This window comes from Desmodus rotundus, chromosome 12 (genome assembly GCF_022682495.2).
Source record: "Desmodus rotundus isolate HL8 chromosome 12, HLdesRot8A.1, whole genome shotgun sequence".
Taxonomy (NCBI): domain Eukaryota; kingdom Metazoa; phylum Chordata; class Mammalia; order Chiroptera; family Phyllostomidae; genus Desmodus; species Desmodus rotundus.
In genome coordinates this window covers 43,276,305-43,296,763 of record NC_071398.1, presented here as the reverse complement: position 1 = coordinate 43,296,763, position 20,459 = coordinate 43,276,305, and the positions used below count along the sequence as shown (strand labels likewise).

The window sequence follows — 20,459 nt, the reverse complement described above, 5'->3', positions numbered from 1 at the left end:
TGCTAGACTAGCAAGGGCAGGGGCCGGCGCGAAACCGGGTGGGAGAAGGCGTGGCTAGAGTGCAATGGGCAGGAGGCGTGGCGTTCTCTGGACCGATCCAGACCTGAAACTGACGGAGGCGTGGCTTTATGGCTGTGACTGCAGAACCAAGGCGGGGCCTGGTGGGCGATCTGTGAGCGTGGCTAAGGAACGCAGCCGTCAGGTCCTGAAGGAGGGTAGCTGACGCTCTTTACCCCTGAGATTGGAGGGTTGGAGAGCGGGCCCGGTTTCGCACCTGGCCGGGTTCGCACGGGTGTTGGAGAAAGGAAACTGGTTCACACAGGAGTAGGAGAGAGGATGCCCAGGGGTAATCTTGCAACTAGTCTTGGAAGCGGAAGATCCGGAAAGTATCGAGGCGGCTCCTCCGACTGCTCTCAGGGAAAAATGAATGGCAAACATGGTAACCCACAGTGAAGCTGAGGTAGTATCAGCCAGGACACGCTGTGGAATGACACACCTAATCGAACAGGCCACCAGAGGCCGGGCTCTAAGCCTGGCATTGACGCGCACTATCTCCTTGAATCCTCAAAAGGCCCTGCGAGGTAGAAACGGATGATCTCAATTACACAGACTAGGAAAAAGAGGCACAGAGACGGGAAGTAACTTGCTCAAATTCACTCGCAGCTGCTGAGATGTAAGCGGAGAGTTAGTCGTGCGCCCTCCTTCCCCAGCCCATGTGCTTGCTGATTGAGCCTCAGATACTCCCAGGAACCCCAGGAGCAGACACAGGTAACAAGCAACAAATACACAGATGCATTCGCTGAGTGACCCTCCCCCCACACCCACTTTGCCAGCTGTGGGACCCCCCATCTCAGTCCACCCCCCAAGACTGGGGTCCTCACCTGAGCCAACAGTGACAGCCTCTGCTTTGTTCAACTAACCTCTGGGCCTGAGACCCCTGGGAAGACCTAAGGTGAACTGTAGGGGGCCATTGACCCCTGAGATCAAGATTAACTTGAAGGGAGTCCAGCCTAAGGGTTAAGAGCACGGACTCCGGGGTGTTCCCTTCCTTTGTCACGGGCTACCTACGTGGTCATGGGACAGGCAGTTATCCCCCCCGGAATCTCATTTCCCATCCGCATAATGGAGCTCATCAAGTTCCTTCCTCTTCGGAGCCCTGTGAGGACTGAGTAATCTGATTATAAAGCACTCATATAACAGCCCTGACTGGTGTGGCTCAGGGCGTTGGGCAGCGTCCTTCAGACCGAAGCCTGGATTTCCAGCCAGGTTCCCAGTTGCGGGCGTGTGAGAGGCAACCAATCGATGTTTCTCTCCCTCTCTTTCTCCCTCCCTTCCCCTCTTTCTAAAAATAAATAAATAAACCTTTAGAAAAAACTAAATCTCTTAAAACAGAGCCTGTCACAGGGTAAGTGCTCCGCAGGTGCTAGTCATTACGACTAGGTGCCTCAGTTTACCTGTCTGAGGGGCGTGGGGTAGACCGGACCAGACAGCTGAACTTGAGTGTCCAGTGAACCCCATGAAATCGTCCAGAAAATGGCATGTGTTCATACAGCTTTCGTCAGATTCTCCAGTGGGCCCTCCAAAAGGTGAGAGCACAAAGAGAGAGACAAAAAGGTGTCTCTACAGCAAGGGATCTCAGATCACGTCACTCTCTGCTTATGACACACACACACACCACCACCCATGCTTTCCCATGTCAAATCCACGAACTACATGCTCTGCAAAGTCTCTGGCCTGAACTCTGGAGGACCTGAGCTCAGCCTCACTTGCACTCCTTGTCCCCAACCCCCACACGCAGCTTTCTCTCTGCTCAACAAACACACCAGATTTGGTCTTGCCTCAGGGACCTCTGACATTTGCTGTTACCCTTCTTTCCATCTCAGAACATCTCTAACCACAGGGGTGTTCTCTAACATCCTACCTGAAATAGCCACACCCCCCACCTCACCCCTCTCTGGAGACTCTTTATGGAACACCCCGTTTTTAGAGTCTTCACAGCACTTAACACTATTCAGCCGTTCATTTCAACATGTCCTTTTTAAAAAAAGACTTTATTTTCAGAGAGAGGGGACAGGGAGAGAAACATCAATGTGTGGGTCCCTCTTGAGCACCCCCTACTGGGGACCTGGCCCGAAACCCAGGCACCATGCCCTGACTGGGAATCGAACCGATGACCCTTTGGTTCCCAGGCTGGCACTCAAGCCACTGAGCCATGCCAGCCAGGGCCATTTCAGTATGTCTACATTGAGAGTGTTACCATGTGCTGTTCTGGGCAGAGACATGAGCAAACAAGACAAAGTCCCTACCTACTCGGGGCTCACACTCTGAACCTCATAACTATTTGTTAATTTACTAGTCTGTTGCCTTCCTCCCCGACCCCACTCCCAACTAAAATGTTTGCTCCCTGAGAGCAAGGAGCATTTCTGTCACACTCTGATGTACATTCTTGAAATCTCATTCTGCTCTGTAGTATTTAAACACTGTACGGTGGCCCACAGGGCCCTGCATTATATCTCGCCTCCTCCCACTCTCCCTCCCAATCTACCCAAGCCACACTGTTCCTTCCACACACCAGTCTCACTCTAACCTTAGGGCCTTTGCACTGGCTATTGTCTCTGTCTGGGACACTCTCTTCCCACATATCTACAAGGCTCCCTGTCTTATCTCCTTTAAGGCTTCTGAAATGCCACCTCCTCCAAGAAGCCTTCCCTGACCACTCTCTATCTCCTTACCTCCTTTACTTTTTCTCCACAGCACACAGCTCTACCTGCTCTATTGTATTCTGTTTATTTTATCTGCTTTTTGTCTTAAAATTCCAGCTCCACAAGAGCAGGGACTTTTTTTATGTTTTGCTCATTACTGTGTCTTCAGCACCTAGAACAGTGCCGGACACATTATTCAGGTATTCAGGATCTGTTGAATGAATGAGCAAACATTCTTCCATCTTGGTGCCCCACAGTCTCCACCCCTCTGCCTAGCACCCTTCAGGAAAACTTAGGTGAGGGAATAAAATTAAAATTACTGGCTAAAACTCACTATGTACCTATTCTAATGGCTCTACCTGTGTTGTCAGCTGTCATCCCAAAACAGCCCATAACAGGGAGTCTGCAACGTTCTTTTTGTGAAAAGGAGGAGAACAGAAGCCCCGAGAGGTGACTTCACTTGCTCAAAGCCACACAGCTGCCGGTGGCAGTGCCAAGACTGCACGCAGGCACTCTGGCTGCTGCGGCCGCGCCCCCAGCCACCATGCCACGTATCTGACATTGTTCTCGTTTCCTGTCTTCTGTTTCTGCCCCCTGCCCCGGAACCTGTCTCCTGCCATCACTGTAAATGTGTGTCCCTTTCTTTCTCTCTGCAGACTTGAATTTGAATCCAGGATAACTGGGTGACATCAGTGACAGATGTCACCTCTCTGGGCCCGTTACCTGTTCTGTAAAATAGGGATATCAGAAGTCCCCTTGACAGGGCGGTCAGGAGGGTTTCAGGAGATCACACAGGCCAGCATCGGATAAGGTGAGACTGTAAGGACAATGACCTTGAGCTCCTTGGTCTGGGGAGGGGGCGTGGCCTCTTCCCTGGTCTTTATCTCCCTGGTCTCTGCATAGGTGTGTCCCTCAGTCCCTTTAGAAGTCCTTATCACCTCTGTATGTTTCTCTCGCCCTCTTCCTCAAGATTTCTCCCCTCCTGCCTCTTCCCACTCCTCTCAAGGACCTCCAAGGGGTGTTTCCTGCCAGACACCAGGCTCCGGGGAAATTCACGAGTAAACAAGGCAGTGGAGTCTGGTCGGCAGACGGTGGTCTGGCCCTGCAGTGGGAGCAGAGGTGGTGATCAAGTAAACACCCCAGGCTGATGAATTTCTCATCAGTATCACCTTTGACTCTCCCTTAGTGCACTGCAGCAAACACACCTTGAAAAGTGGTCTGCACAGGGATGTCCTTCAATTGCTGACCCAAAAAAACACCATGGGGGAGGGAGAGGGGAAGCATATCCCTGGCCTCAATAATAGAGCCCTAGGAAAAAAACAACTGGGGGAAAGAGAAGTAATGGGGGGGAGGGAGGCTGGCAAGCAACAGAATCTAAGTCTCCGGCCATAGGTGTGATGGTCATGGGGAGTTCCGGCACCTCAGAAGCGTCACCTCTCCTTAGCCACTCTCACACATCCAGCAGGTGCCACAGCTGCAGAGAGCGGCATGGGGTCCCCAGGTGCCAGCTCTGCCTCACGCAGGGACTCCTGCCTCCTGCGCTGAAGGTCGGTCTTAGCTATGTCTGTGGAAGGCACTTAGCGCAGAGACCTCCATCCTCGTTTTGGCACCTGCCCCCAGGAACCCTGTTCTTCCACATGGCAGACCCCATCTCTTCTGCCTTCAAGGAAGTCCATGGCCCTGGCCGATTTGGCTCTGTCGGAGAGTCGCCCCGTAACTGAAAGGCTGCGGGTTCCATTCAGTGCACACACCTAGGTTTCAGGTTCCATCTCGGATCCAGGCGGCGCCTGAGATCCCTGGTCCAGCGCACGCAGGGAAGGCAACCAGCCGATGCTTCTCTCTCACGTCGATGTTCCTCTCTATCTGAAAGCAATGGGGGAAAAATGTCCTCAGGTGAGGACAAAAAAAACCCCAAATTTCCATGGATGGCCCTGTCTGGTGTGGTTCAGGTGGTTGGAGCATCGTCCTGAAACCGAAAATTGCCGGTTTGATTCCAGTCAGGGCACACGCCTAGGTTGCAGGTTCCATCCCTGGTCCAGGCACATACAGGAGGCAACCCTCTCTCACACCGATGCTTCTCCCTCTCCCTTTCTCTCTCTCTAGAAGCAGTGAAAAAAGTATCCTCAGGTAAGGATTAAAAAAAAAAAAAAAGACTGCCCAAGGATATCCAGCAGGTCTCATCCGTTCTTCCTGTGAAGATCTGTGTGGCTCACGTACCCCCTCCTTCCTGACTCCCCACCCCATTGTGTCCCTACACCTGGCAAGGCCGTCTACACTCCCCTGCTTTCTGTTGGCCGCTTCTGCAGGATCTCACAAAGGACAGAGGTCGTCCCGCGTATGGGCCAGACAGCCCTGGGCTCAGCTCCGGCCTTCCCCCTCTGTCCATATAACCTTGGACAAGCTCCTCGGCCTCTCTGAGCCTCCCATGGCTCGTCTGTGAAATGGGACCATTAATAGGCTCCACTCCACAGGGTCTGGGGCAGGCTTTAAGGAGAGGACCGGGAGAGCCTGCTTGAGCATGTGCTGGCTCAGAGGAGGCTCTCAGCAAATAAGTGCCTTAAGATTCTTGCCTCAACTGTGCCTTAATTACTGGAGCTAACGTTGAACGAGCACTCCCCAAGGGCCGGACTCTGTGTTATATATAGCCACCATGGAGTCCGTGCTCCAGGGCAGGGACTCACATCGTCCCCTCTTGATAGATGAGGAAACTGAGGCCAGCAGAGGTTAAGTGATAAAGCCCACAGCCCCAGGCAAGCAGGTGGCAGAGCCAGGCTGGTGGCAGAACCCAGGGCTGATCTCTGGGCTTTTATTCACGATGCTGCCCATCACCTAAACTGTGGGGCATTTTGTGCTCAAGTCACCCCACTGCCCGACCCAGTGACCCCAACATTATGCCAGAGGGGCCTGGCTTGCCTCTTCAGGGAGGCAGACAAGCAGCAAACCTCACAGCCGGGCACAGACCATGAGTGTGCTTTTATTCATAGGTTTTCAGAAAGTGCTCGGTCCACACACGAGTCTGGGACCTTGGCCAGGAACCGTGGCTTTAAGAGACTGAAGCTTGGGTCCTTCCCATCGTAGGCCTCTGTGACGTCAGAAAGCGGGGTGCATTGGACCAGTGATCTGAAGGTCCCGTGGAGCTCTCGCGTGCCTTCATTTACTCATTCACCGTGCTGACAAGTACTCAGTGAGGCCACACAGAGCAGGAGTTAAGGGCTCTGCTGGCTGTCTCCTGGCTGCCGGCTGTGTGACCACAGACGAGTCACCTCACCTCTCTGAGCACCAGTTGCCACCTTTGCAAATCAGAAATAATAATGTACTTAACTTGAGGGAATGAGGCTTCAATGGCACGAGGTACATAAAGGGCCTTGTAGGAACAACCTTGGCTTTGCCCTTGACGACACAGTCCAGAGGCAGAGAGAGACCCTTCCCTAGTCAGCGATGACTCAGAGTGGACAGGCCTGGGATGCAGTCACCCACCTGGGATGCAGTCACCCACAGAGCTCGGCTGACCCAGCCTGAAGGTCGGCGGGCTTCCTGAAGGAGGACACTGTAAGTGCTAAAGGTGAAAGATGTAGTCTGTAGGGATTTATTTTATTTTTGCTTAAGATTTTACTTATTTTTTAGAGGGAGAGAAATATCGGTGTGAGGTACGAGAGATGTCAATTGGTTGCCTCTCACATGCCCCCGACTCGGGACCAGACCTGCATCCTAGGCAAGTGCCCTGTCCAGGGATCGAACTGGTGAACGTTTGGCTCGCAAGCCAGCACTCAATCCACTGAGCCACACCACCCAGGGCAAGTCTGTGGGCATTTAGAGCAAGGAAATATAACACAGCCTGGAGCATCAGGTTACCTCCACCCATTCATTCGTCCTTCTAACATCCCCTGCTCTGCTCTCTGCAGAGCCCTGAGCTGGGCGGTGCTGGGGACACATCAGTGACCAAGACAGCCCTGTCCCTGACCTTCTGGGCTCACAGATTACCTGTGAGGACAGACATCAAACAAGTGCCATCTAAATCTTAATTTGAAAAGGAAGTTACAGAAAGCTGGGAAATCACATCACAAGACCTTTCCTGTGACATCCACAAATTCTTCCCTTGTCACCTCCCAACCACGAGCCCATCCACAGAGACAATACACTCACTTAATAAGCCTTTATTAAGCCCGTTCTGAGGCATGACGGACATAGTGTCTATCCCCAGGGAGTTCCCAACGCTGTGTTCAGCCTTCGGTCCCTGACCAGACGGCAACAGTGTGAGTTGATAGGGACAACCCCACCGCCCTTCTCTAATAAGAGGCAACCAGAGGAGTGTTCTGGAACACATTTCTCACGTCCCTTCCCTGTGTCTACCCTTCAGGGGCTCCCTATTTCTCTGAAGGCAAAAAGCCAACAGGCTGAGCTTGGCCTATGTCACTGGTTCTTAATAGCGTGACACCTGACACCCACTTTATACAACATTTTGAAATGCCCCTCTAGTATTCTGAAATCAAACTCCTAAATAATATGGCCCACCAACACAAATTTTATTTTCAAAAATGTGTATCTTGTCCTGCCCTGGCTGGTGTGGCTCAGTGGGTTGGGTGTCATCCTGCAAACAGAAAGGTCTCTGGTTCGATTCCCAGTCAGGGCACATGCCTGGGTTGAGGGCCAGGTCCCCAGTAGGGGGTGCATGAGAGGCAACCACACAGTGATATTTCTCTCCCTCTCTTTCTCCTTCCCTTCTTCCCTTCCCCTCTAAAAAATAAATTAAAAAATATTTTTTTAATAAAAGCTTTTAAAATTTTTTATATCATGCCCTAACTGAACTAACTACAATGGGGAAATGTATAAGAAATCAGTACTCCATTTTTGTGTATGAATGTTCAGGCGTGACTGCTCTAAGAGTCTCGCAGGGCAGAAACTACCCGCTGCGTGGAGACTCACCAGGAATGAGCTAGGAATACAGTGTGTTGCTTGGACAATTACCACAACCAGCATTGCCTGCGGTGAGGTGGCTTCTAGAAATAGCTTCTAGAAATAATCGTGGATAAAATTCCCAGCAAAACTAAGAATAGGCAGGCCACCAGGTGCAGTTAGCTGAATTCCAGGAAAGATCGGTACATCTTACAATATTGCAAAAGCACTCCGTGTTTATATGCAAAACACAGGGAAGTTCTAGACTGGGCTCGCCACACATGGGTTTTCCTCCCTTCATGGGTGCCCAGTGGGACACTGGGAAGTTCAGTGGGGCTGGGGACAGATCCTGCTCGTGTGGCCTGTGAAGATATCAGGCATCCCTGGTCCCTGTCCGCTAAAGCCAGTCACACCTCCAATCACTGTGAGAAACCCACATGTTCCCACCATCTCCAAACACCCCCAGAGCGAGATCCACAGCCTCCTGGCCCCAGCCCCCGCACACCAGCCTAGCCTCACCTTGGGACCCTCAGTCCGTTCTGGCCACCCAGCCCCGTTGCTGTCCCCAAACTTCAGGCCTCCATATTTTGTGTTCCTTTTGGCGGAAGATTCTACTCTGTGGTCTCAGCTTCCTGGTCACCTCCACACCACCCCCCAACCCCCCGCCAGGCCAGCCTTGGTCAGAGCACCCTGTCTGTGTGTGGTCAGGTGTCTATGGCCTACTGTTTTCTCACTCGCTGGCTGTTCCCAGGATGCACTGCTCACTCACGAAACAGGCACAAGGTAGCCGTGGTCACTGCTGAGTTTCTGCGGCCCGACTCCAGGGGCCTCAATGACTGTGTTGGGTGGTCAAAGTGACCCCTGGAGATCACTAGTGGAGGAAAACTTCCTTCAAGTGGCACGGCTCAAAGTAAGGCCTTTGCGTGGTCCTGAAGGTCAGGAGAGGCTGGAACAATGCGCAGGGCCTAGACAGGCCTCTCTCAGTGAGACTGTGCCAGCCGAGGTCCCCTGCTGCTTCTAAGGTCAGTTCCCTGGGTTTCTGGCCCCAGGCCTGGTGCGAGTCTCAGCTCTTTCATTTCCCTCCTGTGTGACCTTGAGCACATTCCCTAACCTCTCTGAGGCTCAGAGCCTTCTCTGTAAAGTGGAAATGATCGTGCCCACCTCCTTGAGTGGTTATGAGGTTCCAGTCACATTTATAGACCACGTTTATAAAGCACCGGACACCGTAGGATGCACTCAATAAATACTTGTTGAATAAGTGGCTCCTAGTTCTGGACATGAGAAATTAGGTATTAATTTTTTTTAATTTATTGATTTTTTTAGAGAGTGAGTGGAAGGGGGAGAGAGAAAAATATATCAACTCATTGTTCCTCTTATTTACGCATTGAATAATTGATTCTATCCGTGACTGGGGATCGAACCCGCAACCTTGGCATCTCAGGATGATCCTCTAACCAGCTGAGCTACCCAGCCAGGGCAATTAGGTTTTAATTTAAGAAAGGTAGGGGAACACTCTTCGGAGTCCCATAAACCTGGGTTAGAGCCCCAGCTCTGGCTATGAGTCTCTGGGCCAATGAATTTCCCTCCCTCAGCTTCAAATGTTTGTCCATGAAACGGGATCATAACTGCGTCTCCCACATGGAGTTTTTGTGAGGGTTAAATCACACCCTGTAGGTAACTGTGCAACATAGTGTCGGGCTACAGGCAGGGGCTGTTATTATTATTAAGAATGGCTCTGGAGTGTATGGAGGAAGCAGGACCCCGCCTTGGAATACAGGAGGAGAAGGGTGAGGGACATTGGCTTTACTGTCTGGATAGAGGAACTGAGGCCCAGGGAGGGGAAGGGTCTTTCCAGAGGTCACAGAGCAGCCTGGAGGCTTTACAAGGGCTAGAGACACAGGGAACAACAGCTTGCTTCCCAATCTCGGTGAGCAACTGAAGTCGGATTGGACTCATGGGCAGGGAGTGGGCCCTTTAAATCCTAAGCTCCACCTTTGCTTAGAAGGGTCTTTTTTGGGAGTATAAAAGGGGTGCAGTTTCTGCTCCAGAAAACCACCAGCTGCTCCTGCCGCTGGCCCCCAGCCCCGGCCCCACTGCAGCCCAGCACCGTCCCACCTGGGTGCCATGCAGCTGCCACCCTTCGACATGTGGAAGGACTACTTCAACCTGAGCCAGGTGGTGTTGGCACTGATCCGGAGTCGGGGGCAAAGGCCAGAGCCCCAAGGTACTGGGGAGTCGAGGCCTGAGCCCCAGCTGGGGGAGGACCCTGGCCTGGGAGAGCTGGGGGCCAGCGGGGGCCCAGGCCCCTTGTGCAACTTCTGCAAGCACAATGGAGAGTCTCGCCACGTCTACTCCTCGCACCAGCTGAAGACCCCAGAGGGCGTGGTGGTGTGCCCCATCCTGCGTCACTACGTGTGTCCCCTGTGCGGGGCCACTGGCGGCCAGGCCCACACACTCAAGTACTGCCCACTCAATGGTGGCCATCAGTCTCTCTACCGCCGCAGCGGGCGAAACTCGGCTGGCCGCAAGGTCAAGCGCTGAGGACCCTGAGGTGCCTCCCTGCACCCCTAACCCTCCTGGTTCAGTCCCTAGTAAGTTCCCGGACCCTCCCCTGACTCACCCGGCTCTTTGGAACTTCTGGTCCCCAGAACTCCAGCCCTAATGGATCCTGAACAGTGGTGGCCAGGCCAGCCCGGCCGCTGGGACCTCTCAGCCTTCTGTGCTCTGCAGGCGTCTGTGGATTCTTGGTGCCGCAGGACCGTGCTCCTTGGCCCACACAGCCCTGTGGCCCCTGAACCACAGTTCATGGACCTTTGGTCCTTCGGGGGCCTGCTGGGGACACCAGCCCTTTGACTTCACTGCCCCTAAGCTCCTTCCTTGTGGAATTCTTGGAGCCTGGGGCCCACAGGAACCGGCTGTGCTCTCCCAGGCCAGCCCTGGAGCTGGCGCGGAGTGAACAAGACTGGCTTGGCCCTCCAGCGCAAAACTTGGAGATGAGACTGTGACTTGAGACCAGCCTTGCCTGTCTTCTTCAGCCACCTGCAGACGCAGTGTCACCGTGAGACAGGGATGACTCCCTCCCTTCCAGCAGGAGCTGGGGGAGGGAGCGAAAGCCCTGCAGGGTGCCCTGTCTCCGCAGGGTGGAGAGCCTGGAGGCCAGCAGACACCCTCCAACTCCCCCGGTTGTGTTCCCTGTTCATCCGTTTTCCCGCGCTCCGGCCCCCCGCAACCGCAAATCCCCGTGGGTCCTTTCGCGCAGCAAGAGTGCGGCTCTCTGCTACCTCCCACCCACCCCTTCCAAGCACGAGAGTTTGCTGAAAGGTCGTGTTTTGCTCCCGTTTCTGTGTTTTTGTTTTTTCATCCTCCAACAGTGAAGTCAACAAAACTCCGACCGGAAAGGGGTTTCGATGCCCGGATGGGAATGGCAACTGCCTAGCTTTTATTTTTTTAAGGGGCGAAAAAGAGCCCCGGTCAGATTTTCAGTTGTTTTTGGCTCAGGGCTGGGACCCACGTCTCTCTGGTAAATAAAGAACTTTTCTGGTTATCTTTGAAATCGCTATGTCTGTTTGTGTCTTCTCCCCTTGCCCAACCACCCCCGACCGAGCCCTTGCTGGGGGCGGGGGGAAGGAAGACTCGCAGTTACCCCAACACATGGGAAGTGGGAGGCAGAGGAGGAGGGGTCCTGGATTCCTCTCAGGATGTGCCCACCCCGTACAGCCTCTGACACAGGTCCCCTGTGGAGAGGTCCCCCAGTCTCAGCATCCACCTTCAGCCCAGACGGCTCCTCCCTGTTCTTCTGGCTCCTTCCGGGGGGTCTGGCTCCTTCCAGGGGGTCGGCCTCCCGCCCTGCTAGACCACAGGTGGTCCAGGACCAACTCTGGTCGTTCTTAAAACCCTGTTGGGGAGGTGATAAAAAGTACGGTCCCCACCCAAGGGAAACGCTCATGTGCACAAAATGTGTCATATAATATCAGGGCTTCTTTTACTCCATTGCTCCACAAATATTTACTGAGTACCTGCTTTGTGACAGGCATCAGTCTGGACATTGGCGCGGCCAGCAGTGAGCAAAACAGGCAACACCCCGACATTCTAGTGGGGAAGGGGGAGCGCTGGCAATCAGTAAATACCTAGCCGCCCTGGCCGGTGTGGTTTCGTTGGTTGGGCGTCGTCACACAAACTGAAAGGTCATGGGTTCGATTCCTGGTTGGGGCTCGTGGGCACACACCTGGGTTGTGGGTGTGGTCCCCAGTGGGGACACGTATGGGAGGCGACCAATTGATGTTTCTCATGTTAATGTTTCTCTCCCTCTTTCTCCCTCCCTTCCCCCTCTCTTAAAAAAACGAATACTACTAATAATAAATACCTCCTGTTGGGAGGGGGCACTAAGTGTGAGGAAGGAAAGGTGCCAGGATGGAGAGTGGAGGGGAGGCTGTCACATACACGGTGGTCAGGGAAGGGCTCTCCGTGGAGGTGGCATTTGAGCAAGGTCCAAATGAAATGAGGGAAGCGGAGAGTATCTGGGGGAAGGGCATTCCAGGCAGCGAGGACAGCAAGTGCAAAGGCCCTGAGGTGGAACTGAATCTGCCGTGTTTGCAGAACAAGCAGGAGGCCAGCTGAGCGAGGGGTAAGAGCGCAGAGGCCAGAGGGGTGGGCATCGAGAAGGGTGCAGACTGTGGTGAGCTTGAGACCCTTACCATGCACTCTCAGCCTCGGAAACCCACCCTGGACTCCCTCCTCACACTTGCACTAGTTACACTGTGAACCAAAAACCCAGTTAGGACTCTACTCACAGGTCCTTTTCCAAAAACGCAACTCTGCCCATGACAGAGACCCCCAAGTTAAGTCACACAGTGGATAAAGGGATGCCCCAACCCCCCAAAATGCGGTGCGCAGCTGTGGTGAGGAGTCCTGCACAGGGGTGCCCTGGAGGAAGCGGGCAGCCAGGCCCTGCATCAGGCAGGAAGCTGACAGACTCTCAAATGGGGTGACAGAGGAGAGCTTGCTAGTTTAATAAAGGGACCGAAGTGTGGGCGGCAGTTAGGGAAAGCAACGTCTTCTCACTACTGGAAGGAGTCAGGGCTGGTGGAGGGGTGTGCTTGAGACCTGAGAAGCAAGCGTAGGAGATGCCAGGAAGTGCCTGGGGACACACGGAGAGGACCGGGAGGCTGCTGGACACCCGGGTCTGGGGTTCGGAGGAGAGGGCTAGAGACAAACAATTCATAGTTACAGGGTTTTGGGTTTGTTTTTAATGAATTAAGCCATTTGTTTGACAGATAGGTAAGTGGCAGAGTAGCAGGCAGGAGCTGAGGACACTACAGGGGCTGAGGCCATCATGTACCCTGACCTTGACCTCGCACCTGCCCTGCTCCACACACCTCTGCCACCCACTCTGTCCCTGAGACCTTCTTGCAACACCACCCAGCTCCCAGCTCAGCCCAGACTCTCAAGGAGCCACAGCTCCCCTGGACACCCGCAGGAAGGGAGACACCTAGGTGACAACCAGGTGTCTGGGTGAAGTCCCCGTTGGGGACATGGGCTCAGTTAGGACGTGGGGAGTGTGAGGCGCTCCGTGGGTGTTACGGGTTGAATGCCGTCCTCCTCAGGAAGATATGTTGAGGTCCTCTCCCTCAGTGCTCCAGAGTGTGACCTCATTCGGAGCGGGCATGAGTTAGACACCATTAGTGAAGGCTGAGATGGTAGTGATGCGGCCACAAGCCAAGGAAGGCCTGGGCGGCGGGGAACTGGAAGAGGCAGGGAGGGTCCTCCCCGAGAGACTTCCGAGGGAGTACAGCACCGCCTGCGCCCGGATTTCCGATTTCTGCCTCCAGAAGTGTGAGACAACGCAGAGAACGCGGTTCTGTTTTTCTTTTTTAAATCCTTACCTGAGGACATGTTTATTGATTTGAGAGAGAGGTGGGGAGAGAAAAGGAAAGAAACATTGACTGGTTGCCTTCTTACCGTCCCTGACCAGGGATCGAACCCGCAACCTTTTGGCGTAAGGGGACGACGCTCCAACCAAGTGACCCACCCGGAATGAATACGCTGGGCATCCGGGAGGTTGCTGGCGCCGCAGGAGTCTGGGCTGAAGGACCATCTGGGTGCCGGGGTCAGGTCTGCAGCCAAATGAGAAGGCCGGAGCCAGGCAGCTGTGAGCAGAGGTGAGCGGATGCAGCTGGGCAGGTGTGAGTGCGTTGAGACAGTTGCTGGAGGGCTGCTCGGACTCCAGTACCTCCCCCACCCCCTGCGGGTCCCTCCCAGGAACCAGAGACGAGGGAGCTGGGGGATGGAGAGCCGCAGGCAGCCTCCTGGGCTCCGAGCAGGCCGACTAGGGGCAGAACAGGCCTGGAGGGCAACCACGGACGTCTGCTCAGGCCCCGTGAGCCCACTCTGTGCGTTCTAGAGCAGAACAGGGGGACAGAGGGTGGGCGTTATGCAGAGAAGCAAACGCTTCAGAGTGACCCCCTCCCCCCTCCCTGCAGCACCACTTGGGGATCAGGAGGGGGAGGGGCAGTTCTACGCCCTCTTAGAACCAGAGGAAGAAAAACTAGATCCATTAAAGATGGCCCTAGAACTCCACAGAGCTCCCGTGGCGCCCTGAATTCTTGAACCGCACCTTCCGGCAGTGGTCTCAGTGCCTACAGGTCTCCTGGGTGTCGTGTCAGAAACTGAATTTGTGCGCCTGTGGGGTTCAAGGGTCCCCATGTGTTGTGACTACAGGTTACAGCTGGTTTCCAATGTTGAGCAAAATCTGGGCCATTCTGGGGAATTTTACACAATCGAGGGGAAAAGGTAGTTCCATTAACTAAAGTCTCTTTGTTTTTAATCTGTATTGAGCATGTTGAGAGATCACTTTTAGGCTCAGCTTTCTGTTTTCTCTCTCTCTTTTCTTTTAAAGATTTTATTTATTTATTTTTAGAGAGAGGGAAAGGAAGGAGAGAGAGAGAAACATCAGTGTGTGGTTGCCTCTCAAATGCCCCCTACTGGGGACCTGGCCCGCAACCCAGGCCTGTGCCCTGACTGGGAATCGAACCTGTGACCCTTTGGTTCGAAGGCTGGCACTCAATCCACTGAGCCACACCAGCCAGGAAGATGTTTTCTCTCTTTATGTGTTTTTAATCTGTCCCTTTTGTCTCCTTCCTTCTTTCTCTCCCTCCTCCCTTTCTTTACCCTTTCTTTCTTCTCCTTCCTCCTTCTTTGCCTCTCTTCTCTTGCAGACAGTCTGCCAAATGCAAACCTTTCTCCCAGACTCCACTCTCATCATACACCTAAGAAATACCCGCTGGGATGTCTCATCATGTCCAAAAGGGAAATCACATACTCATCAGGAAATCCTGTCGGCTCTACCCTCCAAGTACACCCAGACCCTGACCATCCCACGCCAGGGTGCTCCCCCACTGCCTGCTCCCCACCACCCTCTCTCACCAGGACTAGGCGATCACCTCCTCACTGGGCTCCCTGTTTCTGCTCTTGACCTCTCACAGGAGTGTTCAACCTTTTGGGCCACACTAGAAAAAGAAGAGCTGTCTTGGGCCACACATTAAATACACAAACACTAACAAAAACTGATGAGCAAAAAAAAAAAAAAAAAGGTTTTAAGTACATTTACAATGTTGTGTTGCTCCACATTCATAACCATCCTGGGCCACGTGCAGCCCGGGGGGGCCGCGGGTTGGACACCTCGTAGAGTATCCATTCCAACCCCAACCAAAGTGATCCCGTGAAAACACAAGTCAGCTGGTGCCCCTCCTTGGCACACAGCCCTCCCATGGTCCCTCTCTCCCTCAGAGTAAAAGCCAAAGTCCTCACCATGGCCCCTCTCTGACCTCTTCCCCCTGTTCCCGTATTGCTTCAAGATACACCTGCCTCAGGACCTTTGCACACACCCTGCCCCCTACCGGGATCCACCCCTCTTGCCCCAGACTCCCACAAGGCTTGCTCCCTCACCTCCTGCAGTTCTTTGGTCCAATGTCACCTTCTCTGTCAGGCCTTCCCATTCTCACGGTCCTGACCCCTCTGCCCTGCTCCACCTTTCTTTCCCCCTTAACACCGAACCGCCATCAACATGCTGCTCCACAGTTTAATCACTGATCCCGTCTACGGTTGCCATGGTCAGTGTGACATGTCAGCATGGCAAGGCCACATCCCCAGCTATTGAAACACTGACCCCACCGTTGCCATGCAGGTACTTGGCAGATGCAATTAAAGTCAATACTCGGTTGCCCTGGCCGGGTGGCTCAGATGGTTGGAGCGTTGTCCCATACACCAAAAAATTGCGGGTTTGATTCCCAGTCAGGGCTCACACCTAGGTTGTGGGCCAGGCGCCCTGTTGGGGGTGTACACGGGAGTCAATTAATCAATGTTTCTCTCTCTCTCTCTTTTCCTCTCTCTCTAAAATCAATAAACATATCCTCCAGTGAGGATTTAAAAAGAAAGTTAATACACTGCACTTGGTTGTCGTTAAGTAAGGGAGATTATCCTGGATAATCTGGGTGGGGCTGATTTAAAGGACAGACCTTTAAAGGACAGACCTGAGGTTCCCCGCCCCCCAGGCCCAGTTCCCTGCAGTGTCTGTCGCACCCCACAATGAGAAATTTCCCATTGTGATCTGACACACCACGTGTGCACATGCACACGCCTCGGACACCAAAGTTCAGAAAGAGTAATCTTAGTAACGGTAACCAAGCAGCCCTGGCTGGTGTGGCTCAGTGGATTGAACGTGGGCTGCAAACCAAAGGGTCGCCGGTTCAATTCCCAGTCAGGACACATGCCTGGGTGGCGGGCTGGGTCCCCAATACAGGGTGTGCGAGAGGCAACCACACATTGCTGTTTCTCTCCCTCTCTCCTTCTCTTCCCTTCTCTCTAAAATTGAATAAATAAATTCTTAAAAAAATAACCAAGCATCTATTTGGGGAACCGTTCTGTTCAAATACTTCATGCGTATTGACCCAGTAAATACTCACAGGGTTAATCCCACATGACAGAGAGGAGCGCCAAGGCCCAGGGAGGCTAAGGCACCTGTCCGAGGTCACGTGGGAAAATCTGAAACCAGACAGCCTGGCTCCAGAGTGCAGTGATTTCCACTATCCTGTGATGTCTTTTAAAAACTTCTGAAAGTAAACAACTGAAACAAAAGTTCCTCAAAGCATTACTTCCCTTACTACTTGTAATGTATTCTGATAATTTCCTATTGGTTTTTTTTAGCCTTCACTTGAGGATATGCTTATTGATTTCAGAGAGAGAGGAAGAGAGAGAGAAACATTTATGTGAAACAGAAACATTGACTGGTTGCCTCCTGCTTGGGCCCTGACCAGCGATCAGACCCGCCACCCAGGCGTGTACCCTGACGGAGAATCGAACCCACAACCTTTTGGTGTGCGGGACGACGCTCCAACCAACCGAGTGACCCGGCCAGGGCTCCTATTCTGTTTTGTTTTATTTTGTTTCAGTTATTTTATTTTTCTTCACTTCATTTTATTTTTAAATGCAGGTTGCAACCCACTAAATATTTTTGTGGACCCACAGTTCAGGAAACATGCCTTAGGATGCCCTCCCCAATTCACCTCTCTTCCAGGGACCTTGCCCTCGCCTCCGGTATCCTGCCTCAACACACCCACACCTACAGAACTCCAGAGCGTCCCCTGTGCCCGTGACACTGTGGCTCCAGCCTTCTCACAGCTCTGCACCTGACTTAGACTCGAATCGTCCCCCCGCCCAGGCTCCTGTGGCACCAACAGCATCCTGGATGCCCAGCGTGTTCATTTCCCAGGGCTGCCATAGCAATGCCGCAAACTAGGTGGCTTGCAACAACAGAAGCACATCCTCTCACAGTTGTGGAGGCTAGAAATCTGAAATCACTCCATTAGCAGGGAGGGCCACATTCCCTCCAAGTGTCTCGGGGAGGACCCTTCCTCGCCTCTCCCAGCGTCTGGCAGCCCGGGCCAAGGCTGGTGGCTGCAGCACTCCAGTCTCTGCCTCTGCCTTCCTCTGTGTGCCTTTCTAAAAGATTTTATTTATTTACTCTTAGAGAGAGGGGAAGGGAAGGAGAAAGAGGGAGAGAGACATCAATGTGTGGTTGCCTCTCACATGCCCCCTCCTGGGGGCCTGGCTTGCAACCCAGGCATGTGCCTTGACTGGGAATCAAACCAGCAACCCTTTGATTCTCAGGCCTGTGCTCAATCCACTGAGCCACACCAGTCAGGGCTCTCTTTTTCTTATGAGGACACCAGTCATGTTGGACGAAGGCCCACCCTACTCTAGGATGATGTCATCTGAACTAATAACATCTCTTATTCCAAATAAGGTCACATTCTTCAGTCTTTAGGGGCAGGACCTCAAATCTCTTTTTGGGGGAACACAGTTCAACACATGTCACCCATTGAGCACTTCACATTCACCATATCCTACATGACCCTATCTCCCCATCTGGGACCTGGGCCAGAGAACCGGGTGCCACCTCCTCATCTCCCTTCCCACACACCAGCCTGAAAGTCTCTACACCCTTTACAGTCTGCCTTTCAGATGCCTTCCAAATACTTTCTGCCTTTCTTTGTTCGTTTTTAATTCTCACTCGAGGATATATTTTATTAATTTGAGAGAGAGAGAGAAAGAAAAACATCTATTGGTTGCCTCCCATACATACCCCAACTGGGGATCGAACCTGCATCCTAGGTATGTGCCCTGACTGGGAATTGAACCTACAACCTTTTGGCGTATGGGACAATGCTCCAACCAACTGAGCCACCTGGTCAGGGCAATTTCTACCTTTCCCACCATCCCTGCCCTGGTCCAATATCCCCCTACCCCCATCCCTTCCCTGCCCCTACTCTAGACCCCTCACTTGACTCTGGCCAACAGTCTTTCCCCTCCCATCTACCCTCCACACAATGGCCAGGGGACCTTTCAAAGCACACAGCAGACGCTGGCTTGCTGGCTCAGCACCCACAGCCTGTAGGATAGCACTCAAGCTCCTGAAGGTTGCCCATAAGGCCCTGCAGGGGCTGCCCCTGACTGTTGGGCCCCGTCCCCTCATGGAGCACATTGTGGGACCTCCTATAAACCCAGCCCTGGTGAAAGTCATTGCCGCCCAGTCTGTACCTGCACCCGCTCAAAACAATATGGCCAGAGAACAACACGCAGCCACAGCGACTCATCTCATTTCAGTTTCATATCCAACAACCTCAAGTGATTGGTTTGTGTGCCCTCACACACAATTTCATGCTTTCTCCTTTCTCCAACCTCAGCACGGCCCCTCACGCTGACCCTGCTTCCTACTCTACTGAGACGACATGAGGAACCAGAGGAGAAAGTTCACGTGTTCCTGACACCCGACTCCCCTCCTGCCTGCCTCCAGGCCCGGATGCCCCCTCCTCCTGATCACTGTGGCTGAACAGACCACGCCCCTCCGACAGCCCTCCGCTTGGGCCCTGGACCCCTCCCCCCAGGCCTACTCAAGGACATGGCTCCAGCAATTCTCCCCTTTCTTCTCTGCAGCACCGATCTCCCCTCTTCGAGATCATTCTCGTTGACACACGACTTACTGTTCCATCTGCCATCTGAAATAAGCCACATGGTTGTGGCAGGACACCAAGCAGCTGGTGAAGTTCCTTGACTAGTGGAATATGGGAAATTGCGACAAAATAATTAAACAAGGTTAAACAATGTGAGCGATTTACAGCCAACTAATGAATCACAAGGTGAATCTTCCCTAAACAAGGACACTTAGAAGCAAATGGTTTGCACATTCCAGACTTAATGGGACAGACCAGCCTCGGTTCTGGTCCCTCTTCAGTAATGTTCTTTAAAAATAGCCCTGGCTGGTGTAGCTCAGTGGATTGAGTGACGGCCTGTGAACCAAAGGGTTGCAGGTTTGATTCCCAGTCAGGGCACTTGCCTGGGTTGCAGGCCAAGTACCCAGTAGCAGGTATGTGAGAGGCAACCACACATTAATGTTTCTCTCCCTCTCTTTCTCCCTCACTTACCTTCTCTCTAAAAATAAATAAATAAAATCTTTAAAAATAAAAATAAACTCCTGACCCCTCTATATGCACATTTTGATGAATCAATTATATTGAAGGACACACTTGGAAAGCTAATGGAGTATTCTGTTAAGACCCTCCCCTGAGGCCTCCCCTAGGATTCCCGTGGCCAAAGAAAGATAAAAAGCCTCAAGACAAAGGACCCACCGTGCACTCTCGCTGGAGCACGCTCATGCCTTGTATCCCTGCTGCCTTTCTCCTACGCTCCAAGGGTCCCCACAAGACTTGCAACCATGGGAGCAGTGGGCAGCGGTAGCTCATCCTGGGCCAATCCCCTGACCCTGTCTCCAAGACCCGCTTTTTCTTTCTCTCTCCTGCTGCTGCTTCTACCTTAAGACCTTCCCTTATTTCACTGTCCCCAGCTTTGATAAACATCTCTAGATCACCTGGACTCCTATTGTGAAATCTTTCCTACAGGAAGTCAAGGACCTGCACACTACGGGTTGGCCCCAGGCAGACCCGCCCCGGGAACATCAAGATCCCATCCCCCCATCAGCTACCACCCCGTTTCTGTGCTACAACGCATCCCCTACACCGGCTCCCTCTAACTCTTTCTTGAGCCCACCCAGTCAAGTTACTGCCCCTACCACGCCACCAAAATGGCTCTTTTCAAGGTGGCTTCTCTCTTTCTAGCTCCAGTGGTCAGTTCTCAGTCTTCATCAGACTTGGCCTCTAGGCAGTGTCTGGCATCATTGACCCTTCCTTCCTCCTCGATTTGTACCATTGCTTGGCCTCCACTACATCAGGCAGAGCCGGTTCTCCAATAACTTCTCAGACAGCTCCTCCCCACCCTCCTTTGCTGCCCCTAGAATTTGCTGCCCTTAGTCTT

The 20,459-nt window shown here is 53.0% G+C and overlaps 1 protein-coding gene across 1 annotated transcript; it reads left to right on the top strand.

Moving 5' to 3' along the window:
* The first annotated feature begins 9,719 nt into the window (after positions 1-9,719).
* NANOS2 (nanos C2HC-type zinc finger 2) lies at positions 9,720-10,136 on the top strand. The gene has a single exon (XM_024569380.2). The coding sequence runs from the start codon at positions 9,720-9,722 to the stop codon at positions 10,134-10,136; it is 417 nt and encodes a 138-aa protein (XP_024425148.2).
* Positions 10,137-20,459: the final 10,323 nt, after the last annotated feature.